We start from the raw sequence: 18,879 nt of genomic DNA, 5'->3' as shown, positions 1-18,879 counted from the left end.
GAGCCATCTGAAATTCCAAGACCAGAAGATTATATGGAACTGCTGCCAGTCGCTTACTATCTTTCGGTTGATCCAAGATTCAGGTCCGTCCTGTTGACGCCGACTTATGATACGATTGCAGCAATATCCTTCGCATCTTTCCAAAAACCGACAATTGAGTTTCAGGAACTCTCGAATATCCTCTCCTCTAGAAGCTTTGGTTTTGACACAAGAACAAAGTTTTGGGGGAAATCAAAGGGCCACAAGATACGATTTTCTGGCGACCGCGGCACCACTATCACTTGGGAATGTCGAACAAATGAGGATATATTTGATTTATGGGTGTCTGAGGGGCTGGTGGAGTCATCGTCACCAGCCCCACGATCACAAACTCGGAGAGTAGGGAGCATGCGAAGGACTTCAAGCCTTGATTCGAAGAGGGTCATAATTGACGCAAATACCAAATATATTGGAGAAGTAGCAATGCTAGCATCCGCTCTCGCCGTCCTAAAGAGAGACGCTTTGGAGGAAAAACGCCGGAACAAACCTACAAAGACACGAGGGCTTTCTCTACCCTTTGTTTCGGCATCTGCATAATAACCAACTAGCCTTCATTCAGCCTACTCGGCCCGACCAGGATTCAAAAAAGTATTCTGGGGATGCGGGTAATTTTTTTAATTTAAACATTTTAAAACTCTCAGCTACAAGGAGCTGCTGGTTTATGGAATTTCTTCCAGATTTTTTGAAGGTAGCTGTTTTCCATCTGAGTGCCTCAAATGTAATTTGACAGCTGTGAGCCCTAGAGATCCCAATGCCGGATTGATAGCCTTCCGGAGAGGATCTTTCGAACCTTTTCGAAATTTTGCCTCGAGCCCCGATAAATATACAGGTGTAAGAGCGTATTGAATACTGTATGTATCGAAACAAGGCGTCGGTATCTTCTTACTGACGTCACATCCACATGAATTTACCCGTATACATAAGGATAAGAACAATAGAAGCAGCATCTTCAAACAGCGGGGTATTGTGGACTTTCCATCGAGGCTACAAATATACCATCAAATCATGTGGCTTTGAGGACCCCTGTTCATCCCAAATGTTTAATCTCTGGGCGGACGCACTTACCCGTTTCAGATTTATAACGGCCTACGGACCGGCTGACCGCCTAAAGGAGAAAATCCAAGGATCCCCTGTAGAATCCAAGAAACAAATGTCTGAACATCGGATCATTGATGATGTAGATACACTTGATCCTGTGTCTCCTGTGCCTCTTAGTATCTCTTAGCAAAATGATTTTGTTTGTAGTCAGGAATCTCTTCGAACCTGCCGACGGGTCGAGCTGGTTTGATTTCCGACGTCAACGATGTTAGCGTCAAACCACGACCACGCCTTGTCAACGTTACATACCGATATACGACGCTGCACACCAGATACCAACTACAAAGCAATCGATCATATACAGAGTATATATTGTTCCATACATTGAGCTATCATGTTTCACATATCAAGGCATATAACAAGCTTGCAAGCCCGGATAACAAAAACGTAAATTCGATCATGGGTTGAGAAACGGATAAACCCCAAACACCCCAGAGATTGACTCGTCCCAAAACTGATATCGTGGGGTTATTGGTTAACCACTGGACAATCCAATGCACAAAAAGTTCCAAGAGTGGAGAAAGCTACCCTGGTGACCATAGTCCACGGCTGAAATCGTAGCTCTCCGGGGTTATAAATCGATCCCCTTTGCATTGTATTATATTCTTATAAAAGGTTCACGACCAGACGTCAGTGAGATGCCAATATTTCTTTGTTCCTGCAACAAACTTCAACACAGAGCCTGGGGTTCAGCATAATATACATCTTCCTTCGACGTTTTTTTATTTTTTATTCTACCGAAATACTACAAGCTAGTATAGCTTTCTTGTTCGTTGTAAATATGAAGACTGCATTGATTGTTTCTGCCGCTTTGGCCGGTGCTGCTTCGGCTCAGCAGAGCGTCTGGGGACAGTGTGGCGGTAACGGTTGGACAGGTCCCACGAGCTGTGAGAGTGGAAGCACATGTAGTTACAACAACGATTGGTATTCTCAGTGCATCCCTGGTGGAAACGGTAACCCTCAGACAACTGCACGCACCACTACGACTCCTTCGGCGACCACTCGTACAACCACCTCCCAGAATAACCAGCAAACTGGCGGAAGTGGTGCTCAACCTATCCCAGGTGGTGCATCTGGATCTGGACAGACCACAAGATACTGGTGAGTATCTGCTCATAAAATGGATATATATATATTCCAGAGTTGATCTAATAATATTATGTTTCTAGGGATTGTTGCAAAGCTTCTTGCGCTTGGCCGAACAAGGGACCTGTTATCCCTAACGTCTGTGACGCCAGCGGTAACAGGATCACCAATGACCCAATTAACGCCAAGTCAGCCTGTGATGGTGGCAATGCTTTCATGTGCATCAACCAGCAGCCACAGGTTGCTAGCGATAGCCTTGCTTACGGCTTTGCTGCAGTGAGCATTGCCGGCCGTACTGAACAGCAATGGTGCTGCTCTTGCTACGAGCTCACCTTGACCTCTGGGTATGCATCTTTGGAATGGTAATTCGAGCGAAACATGTGCTAATGAAATGCTTCAAACAGACCCGCCTCTGGCAAGAAGCTCATTGTCCAGGCCACCAACACTGGTGGCGATCTCGGCCAGAACCACTTCGACTTAGCCTTCCCAGGTAGCGGTTTCGGTATCTTCGATGCCTGCACACGTCAATTCCCAGGCACTCCAGCCTCCAAGTAAGTCATGCCTTCTATCAAATACTTTAAGATGCTACGAACCCGAACTAACGATGGTGTAGCTGGGGTCAACGATATGGAGGTGTCTCTTCCCGTAGCGAATGCAATGGCCTTCCTTCCGCCCTGCAAGCCGGCTGCCTCTTCCGCTTCGACTGGTTCGCTGGCTCTGACAACCCGAGCGTCAACTTTGTTGAAGTCAGGTGCCCAGCCGCACTCTCCAACATCTCTGGCTGCTCTCGTTAAGCGAGACTATCTTATAGCATATATGCCGGCACCTCAAATGTATACAAGGATATGACTTACGTCAATTCCTACCCGAAGGTGTATGCTTCCCAAACTATGGTTGCCTTTGATCGAGTTTGTTCCGGACAAAAGAGTGAGGTCATTTTGGGCTCACTTATGTACATATATCGAACCATACAAAACATATTTGCATCGCGGTTTACTTCATACGAATCCCCCCAAAAAAAAAAATAAAAAATAAATAAAAAACAAAAAACACTAGGGTATCATTGGCTATAGTACGTACATTAGCATAAATCACTTTTTAATAATAATCATTTCATTCTCATCCAAATCAGGTGGTGACGACCGTCTATAACCCGAGAAGAACCGAGCCTTCGTAGGATGTGCGAGAGAGGATCCTGCTCGCTGAGACTCCAGTTGATGGTCTATCACAGAAGCTCGTTCCTCTATAACTTGGAAGCTTCGTTCCACGGTAATATCCGGATATGAGTCCGGTCCCTTGCCGTCCACGGTTGTAGGGTTATCGAGTTGTTCATCCGATTCGACCCTTGTGTCGGGTATCTCCACATAACTCTGCATAGTACCACCCTGTGCCGTTGCTGCGGCAGAATAGCTGATATATTTCGCCTGCCCTTTGTATATTTTCCCATCAAACCTAATAATTCCATGCTTGTTCCGAATTCTTTGTGTGCTCCCTTGTTCGCTCTTTCGGCCATGGAAACATCTACAAAATGTTACAATAGAACGGTTGAGTGCCGGCAAACAAGCGATCGTTACCGCAAGACTGCTCTCCATGATACTCCAGAAGCCGACGGCTGTGGCGTTTCTTGTCAAATCAAACGACTTGACCATGATGCTGTAAAATAGAAACATCCGAATTGATGTAAATATAATAGTGATAACTCCTAACGCGAGGATGAAATAGAGATTGAATTTCTTCGCTGTGGTCATCGGAAGTCTATAGATGACGAGGATGGGTGGAAGGATGGTGAGCAGGTCGAGCGCAATATGTCCGGCACATAACCCAGCATAGATATCCACAGATGTGGAGCCTGCACAAGTTCCGTCCAGTCTGGATCGAAGGTCGAAGGCAGCCGAAACGGGTCGACATTCGAAAATAAGAACCACAAGATTGGCGAATAGAAATGCATAGGAACAAAAGAGAACCCCTTGAAGAAATCTACGTTTAATCAGGGACTGCGCGGGCGCGAGCCGGAGCAGAAGATGTAGAATTGAACATCGGGTGAGGTGAAGAGCCAGGGTCCAGAACACGGTATGAAGGTATTGTACCTGAATTCGAATGCCAGGTTGTTAGGTATCACTGGAAATTCTATATTATAGCAGCGAGGGAAGTGATAATCTTACAATGAGATAATTATGGATATCTTTTGTAGAAAGATCATACAAATGGTAACCAAGGCCGGTATCCGAAAGACCTAATTGGGTCATCAAAATTTAGCGTAAGGCTTGATATCTCGAACATCGGGATACCCACCGACTATATTGACACAGTTGAAGACACAGTAACATAGCTGATTAATTATCGAGTGGAAGTGTTAGACCCACTGTTCGTTTATCACGTTGGGTAACCTAGCGGGTTATTTTCTGCCACATACGAATGCTGGTATCATAACCCAATCATCCATCCCAAAGCTTGACTTGGCCCGCACCCAAAATCGTAAGCATGCCACAACAGTAGTTAAAGAACAAACTATTGAGCCACTAATTAAACAATAAAGAGAATTCCGTCCCGGTACATAATCAGGATCCGCCTCCAAAGGAAACTGGAAGTCTGGTGGGAAATTTCTGAATAGCGGGAAAAGCGATATGATATATTCCCTATCAAGGGGAGTCTGAGGATGTAGTGGAGGCATTATGAGTGCAGATGTGTTGAGCGACTTTCGAGTGAATTCGAATATCCGGTCATTAGGTTATAATTATATTCGTCCCCTCCGGTCCTCCCCTTCGGCGCACCGATGCTGTCCAGTCGTTCTCTTTAACGCATAGTCCGGAGCCGAGATAGTTTGCTGACGTCCCTCAACGCGTAGACGAAGTCAAAGTATGGTATTAGGTAAGGAGTAAAGAAGCTTTTGGGCTGATACAAATGCAAAGGCTAGGAGGCGTAGCGAGAAATATATCACAAGAGCATCTTCTTACATTCCAGAAGGGCGGGCTAGAAAGCCCTGTAAGTGGAGCCGCCCAAACTTCGCAGTCCGAAACTTGGGGACCAGCCTCCTGGCATCAGATCTACATATTTCATGGTCCCAGCTGCTCAAACCTGTTGAAAACATTGTAGCCTGAGTGCGAATGAGAAGGCAAATTTTCAGAAGCCAGAAGTATGAGTTGAAGGCGGTGGGACCTGACATGGTTTAAACACTTTTGCCGGGAACAATCCACCAATCGCGTTACAGACGGCTCGGAAGGGCTTCAAAATCGGGCAATTGTGGGCGTGGAACCTCGGTAAGATCAACGAATATCCGTGATTAAAGGTTCGAACATGAAGATGCATATACGGAGTTGAGTATGGCTTCGAGTCTAAATCGCCACCAGGCGACTTAGACCGCTCGCGGATATATAATGTCGGCATATAGCTCGTTTAATTCCTCATTTGGATTTATAAAGATGGTTTGTATCACATTGCAATGCAATCATAGGCGTTGCTTAGTAGAGTTGTCGAATCACCCTTGCCGCGGCTTCCAGGAATTTAATTCTACTAGCATAGAATACCTTCGACACCCCGCACATAAAAGTACTGTCGAGGCACGTGCGATATCAAATTGTCGTTTGTTGGACATTTGATCCCACATGGGGCGCAGACGACAAGTGTCAAGGGTCTGTGCGACCACGGGTTATCTAAACATGTGTAATCACACAAACACATGCTACGGACGAGTACCACTTAGCTCTGTAAAGTATGTTTCAATAGATGTGCGTCGTAGATTTGGAGGGGGGTTTGATCCCGGCCGGCCGTTTGCTCGGTTAAGTTTGCAACAGAAGGGATTGACGCTGAACCGTTATGTCGCTAGGGTAGCTGAAGAATGTATTGAATGTCTATCACATCGATCGAAATACCATTCATCGGGATTTAGTCTCGGGTTACTTGCGCTCGGTTTCCTTTCCTTTCTTCTCCTCACTCCCAATCGAGGTTATTTCGACGAAACCTCGAACTGGTTAGCAAGTGATTCTATATATGGTTTTTACAACTGGGGGGGAGGGGCCTGGAAAGGTGACCAAACTGGAAAGAAGGCCCAAGCTAGTTTCACAACGACCCAAATAAAGGAGCCGGACAAAACCTCCTGATACGTACCATGATCGCTATGATTTGCCGGCAGTACGCATTGCTAGCCATTTGGAGGTCTATTGACGAAACAGGACTTAAGCTGATATAGAAAGGTGTTAAGTGCACATCCATAGGCAGCGTCGTGGGCTCCCGATGAGGATATCTAGTCGAGGCGCAAAATGCGTATTCGTATGGCTATACGTACTTCTTGTGTTTCTGCGATTCCCAATTTTGTCTCTAGAACGAGCTAGCGTATAGAGTATAGGCCTCCCATTTCAGGTATTCGGTTGGTGATTCATGCGCCTGCTTTTGCATCAATTGATTGAAATGTATTGAGGTGTAGATGGTCGGTCCATGGTATATATGCCACCAAGGCTTTGATATCCGAAGAGTACTATCGTTCTTTCATCCACGTTCCTACTATATATTACACATTCGTTAAATTTATCTACCATACTTTCGTTAAATTCGCAATCTTCATATCCAATACACTGTTTCCTAATACCTGCTGGCTTCGTCAGCTATTCCGTTTAGAATTATTGCTATCACGTGCGATTTATTGCCTTCAGCTTCGAAGTTTCATAAGCTGTCGCAAAAATGCCTACATCTCCGTATTCTCGGGCCGTCGTTATGATGTCAAAATTAGCAACATCTCATCCACCATTCTTCAATGATAGTATGATAGAAGTGCCCGTACCCGACAAGTTCGCCGACTTTACGGAAACGGCAGAGGTCGGATGGGCTTTGAACGTGGGCTGGAGGGTAGCCCCTGCTCTCAATATAATTGTTAATGGTATCCACCGACCTGCGACCATCGATACCGGGTCGACGGCGCCTTGATGGACAAATCTTTTTTTCCTGGTTTTGACCCCGAGGAGGCTGAAGAAGGGCATGTTTTCTATTCGTCGTCGAAAATTCTAGAGGAGGGGTATTGGATTCCGGATATTGAGATCGAATACTTCGGACCAAGGGGAGTTCGAATTATGTCCAGGACTCCGGTTCTTGCAGTCGAAAGAGCTGCCAGGTGCCCTCAGTACAACCAAATGCTACGACGGGGGTTGTTAAGAGAGCAGTAACAGCAACCGTATTTTGGTATTGGATTCGGAAGAGATCGGGATACATCCTCTCAAGCCACTCCGGATCGAAACGCGATGATTAGTATCGTTTCGATTAATAATGTTACCATCGACCGGGCCAAATATCATCCCGGTTATATAATCACCGACTGGTCTATCATTATCGGCTTAACAAGCAACAACACTCAAGGATTCGTAACTATGGATCTAGAAAAGAGGCCAAACTGGGAGAAGGACCAACGAGCGTGGGCGGGACCGAAAGTTTCTGTCGCCCTGAATAATGACTTATGCGACAGGCTTCCAGGGTTCTCTTCTGGTCGACGTTGGTGTTACACAGATGTATTTAAAGACCGGGGGGCAGTTTCAACCGGATGGCGAGATCAAATTTGCGATTCCGGATGAGAAGAGTCCGATTGCGACTTATACGATTACGAACGGGAATCGGAGGAATGGGATGAGCCCATCCAAAATTTTAAAATAGCACTAGCTTTACGCCCTACGTCAACACTGGGAGAAATTTCTTGACCAAATTTGTCGTATTCTTTAACCTAATTGAGGGTCAATACGGGCTCAGATTCAAGGGTAGTGGGCAGGAAGGTTTTGCGAAGTTCTATCCTGTCCAGCCATTTGATTATGCGGCGTTAATATATGTTCGATTCGTTTCATAGATAGCATGTATCTGCGAGAGCGTATAGACGTTCCGACTTCATAATGATAGACTCTGTTGTTTGCTTTACGGCCATTGTTTTGAAGGTGATTGGTTGACCAAGTAGATAGGTGTCCCGATTTTATGAACACATGAGCGACTGCCCGCCTCTTCTCGGGCGCTACATAGTAGATGCATTTTCAAACCAGCAACGGTTAACTTAAGATCCGGATAGCGATATGTTAGCGGAAGATGCCGTCTCTCGTATATCTTACCCCGTATTGAGGAAGAACTGTTGGTAGCTGAGAGGGATAATCCCACGCCGGAGAGTCGGACCCAATATAGACGCCGATGCATAGGCCCGTACGTGGTACGCTTTTTTGTTCGATATAAAATTACTCGCTTCGCGTATCTCGTATCGGCTTTGTTGAAAACACCGACTGGGGCGGGTCTCTTCCTTGCATTGTCGGCCGGTTGTAGTTATTGGTTGGGATTCGATGAGAAAGAATCACACCCCGACTGCTGCTGGCCACGTCGGTCGTGTGACTTTTGGCGTTGTTGCTGTTGGATCGAGAGAGGGCTAGCCGGAAGGTTTCGGAAGCCGGGTCCGGAGCCATGCATTTGGAATTTCTTTCCAGGGTTCCATTTCACACCACTTCTTATTCGTCTAGCTTCTGAACGAGCGAAAACGACGAATATGCAGTTCGGTCTGCGGGGTCCGAGCTTCCCATCAAAAATTGCTTGGGCTCGGAGCAAGAAGATTCCGAGAACCGGTGTTCTGTGGTTTGTGAATGCTGCTGACATTCCTGATGCATGCTTAGTTGCATTAGGTACAGACAGCCTCTTGCATTTTGGTTTGAAAGAAACCTCACAGGCCGAGAAAGAAGTTTTATTACCAGGTATTAAGGTAAAATGGTTGCAAAGTGGTAATCCATGAAACCAAGGATCACGCAGACAATTAACGTTATTAACCAGCTTGGACAAGAGAGCTTAGCATTCGGCTGTGAATTTAGACGCGGTTCAGCCCCAACTTGTACGTGTCTGTCTACATATACATGTCGATATGTGGAACAGGACAATGCCACAATGCGTCGACTCCGCTGACCCGGAGGATCGTGAGGCTCTAGTGAAAAGTATCTGCAGCTTTCTGCATGAGGGAGTGCGGGGATTGCTCGCTATTGCTATCCACATCTGCAGCTTGGGCAGCCGTCCTTCAAGGCAAAAGGCCATGTCTGCACCTATCGTTGATGGTTGCTTAGCAAGTGTCGTTAATGTTGGTGGTTCGAGCCCTGCCATTCTCCTTGCCGAAAGCCTGGCTTCTTCCCTCCGATGGTCACACATGTATCCTTTTCCGTGCTTGGCGTGTATAAGCAGGCGTTTCGGCACCTTTAAGGACCGAGAGGAGGTTTCTTCTTCAGCAAATTCTCAAGCCCAAGGGCTAGTTCGGTCCTCCCACAGAGCCCCGTAATAATCAAAAAACAAAATCGGAGAGAGAAAAGTCTGCTTTTATGGTTCGCCTGATACAGAAAGAGGCCAGGAAGTTCCAAGCGCATGAGGGGGCGAAGGTTTTGGTGGTTCGAATGGTGAAGTTCCTTACTGTATATAATGTTCGTCACAGAATGGGACGGTTTCGCAGCCTTGGGATAAAAGTTTTCCTGTCTCTTCGTCCAAGCACCGCCCCCCATCCGAACCGTACCTCGTGCCGGTGATAAAATCCTTCCAGCTTCTCGACAAATACTCCATTGGGACAGGCGCATTCCTGTACAACCACCCGCATGAGCCTACGTCAACAACGCAAAACCTTCCGTTTTGTCGCCTTTGGATCCAGGGCCTGGCTGGTGCCGCAAATGTTAAAGAGCACTTTGACCTAAGCCGTATACGAGATACGAACCTAAACTTTCTGGATCTTCTCCTGGTTAAATTTGGAGGAGCACCGTGAGACGTAAGCGCTTTCTATAATTTCCATAGTTGCGTATACACACATACAATCCACATTTCTTCCTCATGCAAACTCAGTCCCTTGCGCGTCCAATTGAGCGTCTCCAAGCCCCCTCGTTCAGGACAAAAAAGGCATTTCTTTCGTAACGTTATTTCTTCCTTTTAGCGGGAGGGCCGACAAGGTTCGCAGGTGGGTTCTGAAACCGGAAACGTGGAATAGACGAGTTTTGTTGCATGCAGAGAAGCCCGGTGGAAAACGAAGCCTAAAATATATTACGGACGTCATCCCCTAGCAGATCCACTCACTATTCATCAAGCACTCGCTCACCCGATAACATTTTACTTTCTTTACGAATATTCAACATCGACATCACATCACAGTATAATAGAAGACCGACAGATACATTTTTTTATACATAAATATATATTTTTCTTTTTTTACAAATACATACAAATCGTTTATTGTCAACGTTGTAATCGGATATCATCACAGTATAATCTCATCGTCGACTCACCCAACACTGACAACACAACTTCTAATACATCCGCTCGCGACTTGATCCAAACCATATCGATTCGGAACCTTTGTACTTCTCCGATAGGACCAAATATCGTCCGAAGTTGCAAAGATCCTGTCAGCTTACTGGGATTTCTGCCTTTCTTGGTAAACTGTCCGCTGAATAACACATCACCTGGCGCAACGGTGCGAATATAGTCCCGACCGGCCGTGTCCGGCTAGTCTTGTGCACCGCCCTGCTTCGTCACACTCCTGGAGCCTCAACAGGATAACAATCACTTTATCGCAACCTGGTACCACATATCCTGCAGGTTGGTGTCCTCTTTTGTCTTTATATTCTGTGTTAGATTCTAAACCCGGAAATATATTCTTTTTGTTTTATATAATCCGTTCTAATTACTAATCTATCCTGTCATCTAGAGCGACCATCTTCGAACCTCTGCATCTGTGTCGAGTCTTCCAACGGTATAGTTTTATAAACCCGGCCGACCCAGATTTGCACTAGATTTGTGGTGTTACCTGAACATCTGTTTCCATCAGATGAGTTTATAATCATACCAGATGGACTTCATCGCCAAGAAGACTACCCATCAAATCATGCCGCTCTTCAGCACGTTTTGGACGTCAGCACCGGCGAAGCCGGAGGAAGAAAAAGTGGAAGCAACGGGAGCAAAGGATAAAGGCCCCATGATAATAGTAAACGCACCATCTACTGAGAATTACCACGCGGTGGAAGATGCGACAGAAGGAACCGACCGACCTTTCTCGACCGCGAGTCTAGACGCCTCTGCGATTCCGCTACCCATGTTGCCTGCGCCAACTTCGCCTGAAATAACAAAGGTTTCGTCCAAGAGAAGACGGAAAACGAGGTCGTTCACTCCGAGCAAGGTCTTCCTGCTCAAAACACCAGCGGCGAAGAGATCGGATGGTAAGAAGGGCCGGATGGCGGCATCGGACGTAACCATTCATTTCCCTAAGCTGCACATTGATAAGGGTGTACCCGAGGATGTGCAGGACAGACTTGTGGAGGCGTCTAATGCCGCTGATGTGGATCTGGATGGGTAAGTATGAGCTAAAGATTGTGCCAATATGGGAAAATTGCTAACTGTTGTTTCTCCCTAGGTATATCCTCTCTGCAAACTCGATATCATCCTTCTCGCTCTTGTCCGTCGACACCTCTGCTCAAATAGCAAACTTTTCGCTCCCACTCCACCCTCACAAAGTAATCACTGTCTTTTTCCCACCTTCCGGTCCCAATGCTCGACCTCGTCCGCAATCATGCAACTCTTCAATCTCCAACTCTTCCGCGGCATCCATAACATCAACATCTAGGCGACAGCAACCTAAAAAGATGACACAAAAAATGTTGACGATGACATCACCTGGAGCAAAATCAAAAGACTTTATATTCGACAGTTTTCACTACAGGTGGACGATAGAGGAGGATGGGACTCGTGTCTTACGACGATATAATAATGCCTCCGCGGAGTCAAGTTCCAAGGTGGTCGATGGCGAACTATGCGCAAAATACTCCGCCATCAAACGGAAGCACCATTCGGCATTATTGGTCGATCCGAGTCGGTGTGACGAACGGGTGGCTATTGCAACGTTATTCGTTTGCCTACGGAGAGAGGAGGGGTTAAGAGGTCTTTTAGGAGGAATCATCAGGTAAAAGTTTCGAGGGTTGGTTGAACTGTTAACGAATTATTGGAAATTCAAGGGTGCCTTCCAGGGCGGGTACCTCGACACTCCCTTCCTGCATGCGGCGTGAAAAATGCATGCTCACCCACACACACTCACGTTTTTTATTTGATTTATCTCAAATTTAGCATTCACCTACTGTACATATACATATCATCCGGACGGGATCCTGGCGGCGTTTTGGTTTTTGAAGCGTTGGAGCCATACACCTTTTTTGTACATATATCAGCAAGTACTTCCGACGATTAGAATAACATCCAGAGCAGTGAAAGCGGCCTCTAGTAGAATCCGTCTATCGTCGATAGGCGTGCATGTAGGCACCAGCCATGAACCTCATTAGTGGCTGAAATGGAACTTTTAGTCATGTGTTACCCCGTATTACTAACCTCGCTAGCCCCAACCCTGCCTGGAAATGGTGACAAACCAGCTCTGTTTTGGGTAAACCGATCGAGAATGGACATGAGCAGCTTGAATTGACGTGGCCAAACACAAAAAAGAGTTTGAAGTTTTCCAAGGCCTCTCCCGTTTCAGCACGGAAGGTATCCAGTCTAACTTTTTTTTTTTTGTTTCTTCGAGCTGGCAATGGAGCAATCGCGAAGGGCGAGGTCCAAGCCCTGGCTGAAGCCTCGTCGCCTATCTGGGATCGGGAGGCTTGTCCAACGCTTCGCCTCCATAAACAAGCTGGGCATCGCGATATCAAGGGTTTGCTTGACGTCGATTGACGATAAGGCTTCGAAACACACCATGCATCAGTATTTCAAAAACAAAACTCAGCGAAGGTTGGATCGATATCACGGAACCGGGGAGTCGGGTCCACCCTAGCTGTCAACTTTATATATACAAGAACACGCAGTGCTTATCGTTTCCCCTTTGTGGGAAATTCCTGAGCTCTGTTCTCCACCAACTTGCGGCAGTTCCGCGACCAATTGCCGACGGGCGGTGCCAACCCTACACAGTAAATATAAGCTTCGAAGTTTCGTGACGAGCGGGTCCCTTTGATCCATCGTGAGAAAAAATTTGACCGAACCGGAATCCACATGTGTGCATATACTGTGATAAAGTATAGGCAAGCCTTGTCTCATGTTGAGATCCATGGAAAGGTCCACTCACACTAAAGTTATCGCCTTTTTCCAACGGAGCGAATGAAGACCTCCCACGGAAAATCGCTGGGGGGTCCAATGCGATCCTGCTTACAAGCGCTTGTCCTCCCTCAGTATATACGTGCGCCTACATATTGGCCAGTGCACCCACGTTTTGGCTGGAGTTGGAGGCAAATCTTCTTTCTTGAGACCGAGATACGACTTTCGATTTACGACAACGAGGGGCTTAATTGGATATTCGAAGATGCACAAGGGTTCTGTGCTATTCTAAGTAGCATCGATGAGGGATTCGCTTCGGAACCGGTGTCGACACCTGGTGATTTGGGAATGGCCATTTCAGGCAAGCAGGCAATCGTACGTCATTCTACATCAAGTTTGTCCATACATGCTAAGGAGGTTTTTATATAGGCCTGCGAATGGGCTTTCTTCGGACTAGCCGCGTTCTTCGTCTTCTTTCGACTCCTCGTCCGTATATTCATCACCTGCAACCCAAGCTTCAGTGACGGCCTGGTATTTTTTGTCTTAGTCTGCTTCCTTTCAACAGCAGTATGCGACACCATCGCAGCCTCGAAGGGTCTTTTCGCCGAAAACCTTACGTATGAATCCGACCTTATCGCAGCCTTCGAAGCCCACGGTGGGGGTTATCTCGAAGAACTCGTCGTCGTGTTGCAGATATTATACGCTAGCAGCTTCCCTTATATCTGCGAACTTTGGGGCTTGAAAGTTTGCTTTTTGCTCCTCTATGGAGGGTTGGTACCCCCGTCTATGAAATGGTTGAGGAATTGCCTTTATGCTACGTGGGTAGTTGTTGGGGTCGGGTTTATCGCCAGCATGCTCTTGATGGCACTTTGGTGCATACCCGTGGATAGGAATTGGGATGTCACGATGTTGAAGGGAAACGAAGGGAGGTGCTTTGCGTACAGCAGTTACGAGCCGTATTTTACATTAACGGCATTCCACATCGTAACCGATTTTATGAGTAAGTTCCAAGGTTTGCACTCCGGTGTTCCAAGAGTTGGAAATATAATGCATGAGAAGGGCTAATATGTTACCGTTCATGTATTCAGTCTATGCCCTCCCTTTTCCGATTCTGAAATCCCTGTCGCTCAACCGTCGGCAGCATTGGGGCGTCATGTCCATTTTCGCACTTGGTGGTGTCTGCATAGCGAGCACAATCGGCCGGACGGTGTCTATCGGCCTTACCTCTAACATCCCCTTAGTTGGTTTCTGGACTTCGTTCGAACAGATGACCGGCCTCATCGTCGTTTGCATACCCGCGCTCAAAGTCTTGATTTTGGAACATCGGAGCAGGGATGGGTCTCGTATCAAAGTAGACCTTACGGATGGAGGTAGCCGATTAAGTCGCCTACAGAGGATCAGCGTGACCGCCGCTACACGAAGCGATCCGCGAGGTGAGACGGACGAGGAAACAGAGGAGCGGTGGATTAGGATGGATAGTCCTATAGAAGGGGACGCGCCGAATGAAAACCATAGCGTTAGCAGCATATCGATTCAAGGAGGCGTACCGGGTAGAGCAACAGGTGTCGAACATGGAATTTCGAACCCACTCTCAGAGAATGCGGCAAGTCGTAATGGGGAATATGATAAAGATGTTGAGAATGTGGGTTCATCGGTAACAACAAAGAATATGTTGGGGAAAGATACATCTCACGGGGATGCTAGCCAGGGAATAAGATAGTAATTTTATATCGTCGAGAGTTAAAGTTTCTTTGCATCATTTTAACTTGAACTCCTAGCATGCCGGATCGGGATGGCGTTTTAGTCAGGTTTTATTTTCAGGACGATTCTCCTGGTTTCCACACCTCTATGCTTTTGCGTTCAGCGCATACCATGGATAACCGTTTGTTGGTTCAACTTCGAATTCAGCGATTCGAGGCAGAGTTTTTTCATGCATATTGTTCTCTGGCGTTAAACGGTGCTTTTAATATACTCATAGATTTGGAGCTATTCTGCATTACTACTTGATTAATATACCTGAAAATTATCGTCGAAGCGAGAAGGGTTCGGAGGCCATAGATTGTTGCAACCCCTTCGAGCTCTTAGAATTAGACATGTAAAAGGTTATTTGGAGGACATTAGAAAGTGAATGTGAACCGAACATTTCAAGAGAATTCTAGACTGTCACACCGAGTTAAAAGGGATTTGAATTGTAGTAGTAGTTATTCCCACATGATCTAGACTGCTAATCCTCGAGGCTGATTACTAATCTAGCACGGGAAAGTGAAATAAACCAAAGAAACCAAGGTTGGTATGACAAATGTAAAAAGGTCAGAGGAGACCGCTAGAGGCCAATGGCGACGAGGCCAGCAATTGGGATGATGAAACCGAAGCTTCCACCGATGATATTCTTCCCAGCTCCGTTTGGAGATCCGGTAGGGGTAGGAGCCGCGGAAGTCTCATTGACAATGGAGGTCTCGGCGGGAGTGGCAGTCGTGAGGATTTTTTGGCTGCCAGTGACACTGCTGATACGCGACGAGACCTCGGAGGCGACGGAGGTAGCCGAAGCAACGACGGACTTCAGGACGTCAGAGATATCGTTGCCTCCGTATTCTGAGCAGATGGCAGACGCAGCAGCGATGATACCTAGGTAGTGTATTAGCAACGGAATTGCTTCGTAGGAGGGCAGCTCTGGTGGCGGGCTGTTACCTGGAATCTGGGAAGGTTGGCATTTGGCTTTAACGCAGTCCATGACGGCTCTGAGGGCCTCGGTATCAGCGCACTGACATTTGAAATCAGTAGGATCGCAGTTGGATGAACCGAGACCGCCTTGAATGCAGCCTTCCTATAATATCAATATAGGGTATCAGCTATATATCGCTAACAACGCGAAACTAACTACGGGGGAGGTGGACATACCGCGCATTCTGGAATGGGAGGAGGAGCTCCCTGTGAATAGACCGCAACAGTGGCAGCACTGAAGATAGAGAGAATTTTAGATAGCTTCATTTTGGTCGAGATGGTGGGTTGGATGAGGTGGTTGAGATGGTTTGATGGTTGCTCGTGGGAGGTGATGAAGTGAAGGAGGATGTTGTAGAGAAGATGGCACGTGGTTCTCGAGTTAAATTTATTCCGGTTATCACGGACAGTGGACGTCTATCGGCTTATAGGCTCGGCGGCCACAGATTGCTCTCGAATCTGCGAATTCACTCACTTGGGCGTCATTGGTTCGCCTCAAAATACCATTGGCTGGGATAGCTATCGGCCAGGCTAACGAATTACAATTCCGAGTGGTTCTTTCTCTAGAACATACGTGAGCGCATGGACCAACTGCGAGAACTCCATTACATTATATACAACGTTGGCTATGTCACCAGGCGCTGGAGTAAATATAGATGTTGCAACACAAGAGCTGGGCGTTGGGGAGAAATCGACTCGACAAGCAAAGTGTGTTGCGTGTGATATTTTTTGTATGACGTCATGGGCGTTTGCTGACTGAGCTTCTATGGTGTCGCAGATGCCCTGCTCGTGCGACGGCCGTAAAACCTTCACCCCAAAGTTCCACTAATCCGTTCGACCCGAAAGCCTTTCCTTGAACTATCTGCGACAAATAAAATAAAATAAACCCAAAAAAAGTAACATAAAAGGCTATAGACCCCCTCCGGATCATCGCGCCTTACATTGCGTAGTGTATCATGCTGCTGTAGCAGTCGATCTTTCTTCGAGCTCCAGGATGCCTCCTCCCAAGCGACCGTCATGGCTTCTCCAAGTCCAAAAAACGAGCTTACAAGCCGCCATGAGTTTTGGCATGTACTTGGGCAGTTGGGCGGGACCGTGGCCCCCAGAGCCCTCGTTTTACGTCGAAATCCCAGCTACAATCTCTCCGACCAAAGGCACCTTCAATTTGATATTCTACGTTCCCAAATCTTACTCCAGACGGACGGAAAGTAGTCGCTTCCCCGTTGTTGTCAATTTTCACGGCGGTGGAATGTCCATAGGCAGTGGCACGGATGATGCGAGATGGGCAAAGGATGTCATGCAACAGCTGGGCGCTGTTGTTGTTAGTGTGGAGTATCGGCTCGCTCCGGAACATACCTTCCCGACGGCTGTCCAGGATTCGGTCGATGCGATTCTCTACCTTGTCGACAATGCGGAAGAGTTGTGTTTGGATAAGGACAGAATCATACTGAGCGGTTTCTCGTCCGGGGGCAATTTAGCCTTCACCGCCCCGATCTTACTGGAACAACTTCGCAGACAGCAAATGCTAGCGAGCGAGCCTGGTATTGAGGATCAAATTACGGACGAATTTGACGTTCCAGTATCCAAGCTGCCCGAAGGATACCAATTACCCGATTTCACCATCAAAGCGATCATTGCGTGGTATCCATCTGTGGACTTCACGCAGACCCGACACGAGAGGCGGAATACGAACCCGCACCCTGAAGTATCGATGCCAGGTGCAATGTCTAATATGTTCGACACTGCTTATATTTTTAACTCCCACTTGAACGCTTACGAATCCGCACACCCACTTCTCTCGCCAGGCATAGCGCCAACAGAACTGCTAGACGCAGCCTTGCCTCTCCGTGTCGTGATATACACGTGCCAATTCGATGCGCTTCAGAAAGAAGGAGAGCTCTTCGCAACCAGGATTCGAGAAGAACTCGGAAGAGAAGTCAAATTTCAGATAGTCAAAGGCGTCGTTCATGCCTGGGATAAAATGCCAAATCCAATATGGCCGCCGAGTAGAATCGAAGAGGTTTACAAGGATGCATGTGATACCATCAAGGGTTACCTTTAGCCCTCGGCCGCTGGCGTGGGCCGTCGTTTTAGACCCATTCATTTTCCTTCAAAACACAGGGGTGGGGACAAGATACCACATAGAGTTTGAGCGAGGCGTCTAAGGTTTTTGCTTTTAAATGTGTAGATACACGTACAACAGAGAGACAGGAAGTTACCTCAATACCCCGTTTCTAATTAATTCCAACAAGTCAACTCTTTTTTTACCAACCTCCTGGTATTTGCTTTACGATGTCGATTGTAGCCGTCGAATCCATCGTTCCGGCTTGAGGTCTTTGAGGTACATCTAACTGACCGGTGCTCCTTTGGTTATGTCCTGACGGTTTACTTGACTCTTGCCTCGGGCGCGAGGTATGCGTGTGGGCTTTGTCGCCCGTGCTTCCTGACAGCCGCGTTGGCACTATATATTTCATCGGGGGGGTCGCGACTTGGATATGCTGGAGCTCATCGATGACAGCCTGAGACCACTCCTGGGCGTTCAAATCTCTGACAGTTGCCGCTCCGACACCAGACATCCCACTCGCGCTGGATGGTTTGGAGTTATTCATGTTGGTTGTTCGAGTGTTGGTTGTTGTTGGGGCTGGGCTTTCCGCGGACATGGGGTCTGGAACTTGTGGGTTTTATTTTTTAGAACTCTTCTGTGTCTCGTTATGGGGAAGATGCGATATGAATTGAATGTAGACCGTAACTTTGTATCCCTCGGTGATTTCCTTGAAGGCTTTAATGTACACGCTTGGAAATAGGTAGAAAAGAAGTGGATTGTTTCCAAGCGATTACTTATTTATACTCAGACCCTGACCCGGCTTTTCTCGCCCCCTATGATGTAGTAAGTACTACGTAATG

At 47.1% G+C, this 18,879-nt stretch overlaps 8 protein-coding genes across 8 annotated transcripts; 4 read left to right on the top strand and 4 right to left on the bottom strand.

Moving 5' to 3' along the window:
- Positions 1-1,918: 1,918 nt before the first annotated feature.
- Positions 1,919-3,017, top strand: DFL_000493 (uncharacterized protein; the record flags this gene model as incomplete). Its single annotated transcript, XM_067634109.1, has 4 exons — positions 1,919-2,238; positions 2,307-2,567; positions 2,628-2,774; positions 2,837-3,017. The coding sequence occupies 4 exons, from the start codon at positions 1,919-1,921 to the stop codon at positions 3,015-3,017; spliced, it is 909 nt and encodes a 302-aa protein (XP_067495032.1).
- Positions 3,018-3,314: 297 nt separating this feature from the next.
- Positions 3,315-4,666, bottom strand: DFL_000492 (uncharacterized protein; the record flags this gene model as incomplete). The annotated part of the gene is made up of 4 exons (XM_067634097.1): positions 3,315-4,310; positions 4,386-4,456; positions 4,516-4,552; positions 4,637-4,666. The coding sequence occupies 4 exons, from the start codon at positions 4,664-4,666 to the stop codon at positions 3,315-3,317; spliced, it is 1,134 nt and encodes a 377-aa protein (XP_067495031.1).
- Positions 4,667-6,845: 2,179 nt separating this feature from the next.
- On the bottom strand, positions 6,846-7,193 carry DFL_000491 (uncharacterized protein; the record flags this gene model as incomplete). Its single annotated transcript, XM_067634086.1, has 2 exons — positions 6,846-6,901; positions 6,998-7,193. The coding sequence occupies 2 exons, from the start codon at positions 7,191-7,193 to the stop codon at positions 6,846-6,848; spliced, it is 252 nt and encodes an 83-aa protein (XP_067495030.1).
- Positions 7,194-11,038: 3,845 nt separating this feature from the next.
- On the top strand, positions 11,039-12,149 carry DFL_000490 (uncharacterized protein; the record flags this gene model as incomplete). The annotated part of the gene is made up of 2 exons (XM_067634073.1): positions 11,039-11,538; positions 11,600-12,149. 2 exons carry the CDS (start codon positions 11,039-11,041, stop codon positions 12,147-12,149), a joined length of 1,050 nt encoding a protein of 349 aa, XP_067495029.1.
- Positions 12,150-13,356: 1,207 nt separating this feature from the next.
- DFL_000489 (uncharacterized protein) lies at positions 13,357-14,977 on the top strand (the record flags this gene model as incomplete). The annotated part of the gene is made up of 3 exons (XM_067634061.1): positions 13,357-13,632; positions 13,687-14,257; positions 14,346-14,977. 3 exons carry the CDS (start codon positions 13,357-13,359, stop codon positions 14,975-14,977), a joined length of 1,479 nt encoding a protein of 492 aa, XP_067495028.1.
- Positions 14,978-15,580: 603 nt separating this feature from the next.
- Positions 15,581-16,245, bottom strand: DFL_000488 (uncharacterized protein; the record flags this gene model as incomplete). Its single annotated transcript, XM_067634048.1, has 2 exons — positions 15,581-16,081; positions 16,156-16,245. 2 exons carry the CDS (start codon positions 16,243-16,245, stop codon positions 15,581-15,583), a joined length of 591 nt encoding a protein of 196 aa, XP_067495027.1.
- A 724-nt stretch (positions 16,246-16,969) lies between these two features.
- On the top strand, positions 16,970-18,037 carry DFL_000487 (uncharacterized protein; the record flags this gene model as incomplete). Its single annotated transcript, XM_067634037.1, has 1 exon — positions 16,970-18,037. The coding sequence occupies one exon, from the start codon at positions 16,970-16,972 to the stop codon at positions 18,035-18,037; it is 1,068 nt and encodes a 355-aa protein (XP_067495026.1).
- A 202-nt stretch (positions 18,038-18,239) lies between these two features.
- On the bottom strand, positions 18,240-18,584 carry DFL_000486 (uncharacterized protein; the record flags this gene model as incomplete). The annotated part of the gene is made up of 1 exon (XM_067634026.1): positions 18,240-18,584. One exon carries the CDS (start codon positions 18,582-18,584, stop codon positions 18,240-18,242), a length of 345 nt encoding a protein of 114 aa, XP_067495025.1.
- Between the last annotated feature and the right edge of the window lie 295 nt (positions 18,585-18,879).

The sequence above is a fragment of the Arthrobotrys flagrans genome (genome assembly GCF_004000055.1).
Source record: "Arthrobotrys flagrans strain CBS H-5679 chromosome Unknown unitig_15, whole genome shotgun sequence".
In the NCBI taxonomy this organism is placed as follows: domain Eukaryota; kingdom Fungi; phylum Ascomycota; class Orbiliomycetes; order Orbiliales; family Orbiliaceae; genus Arthrobotrys; species Arthrobotrys flagrans.
This window is presented reverse-complemented; position numbering and strand designations above follow the sequence as displayed.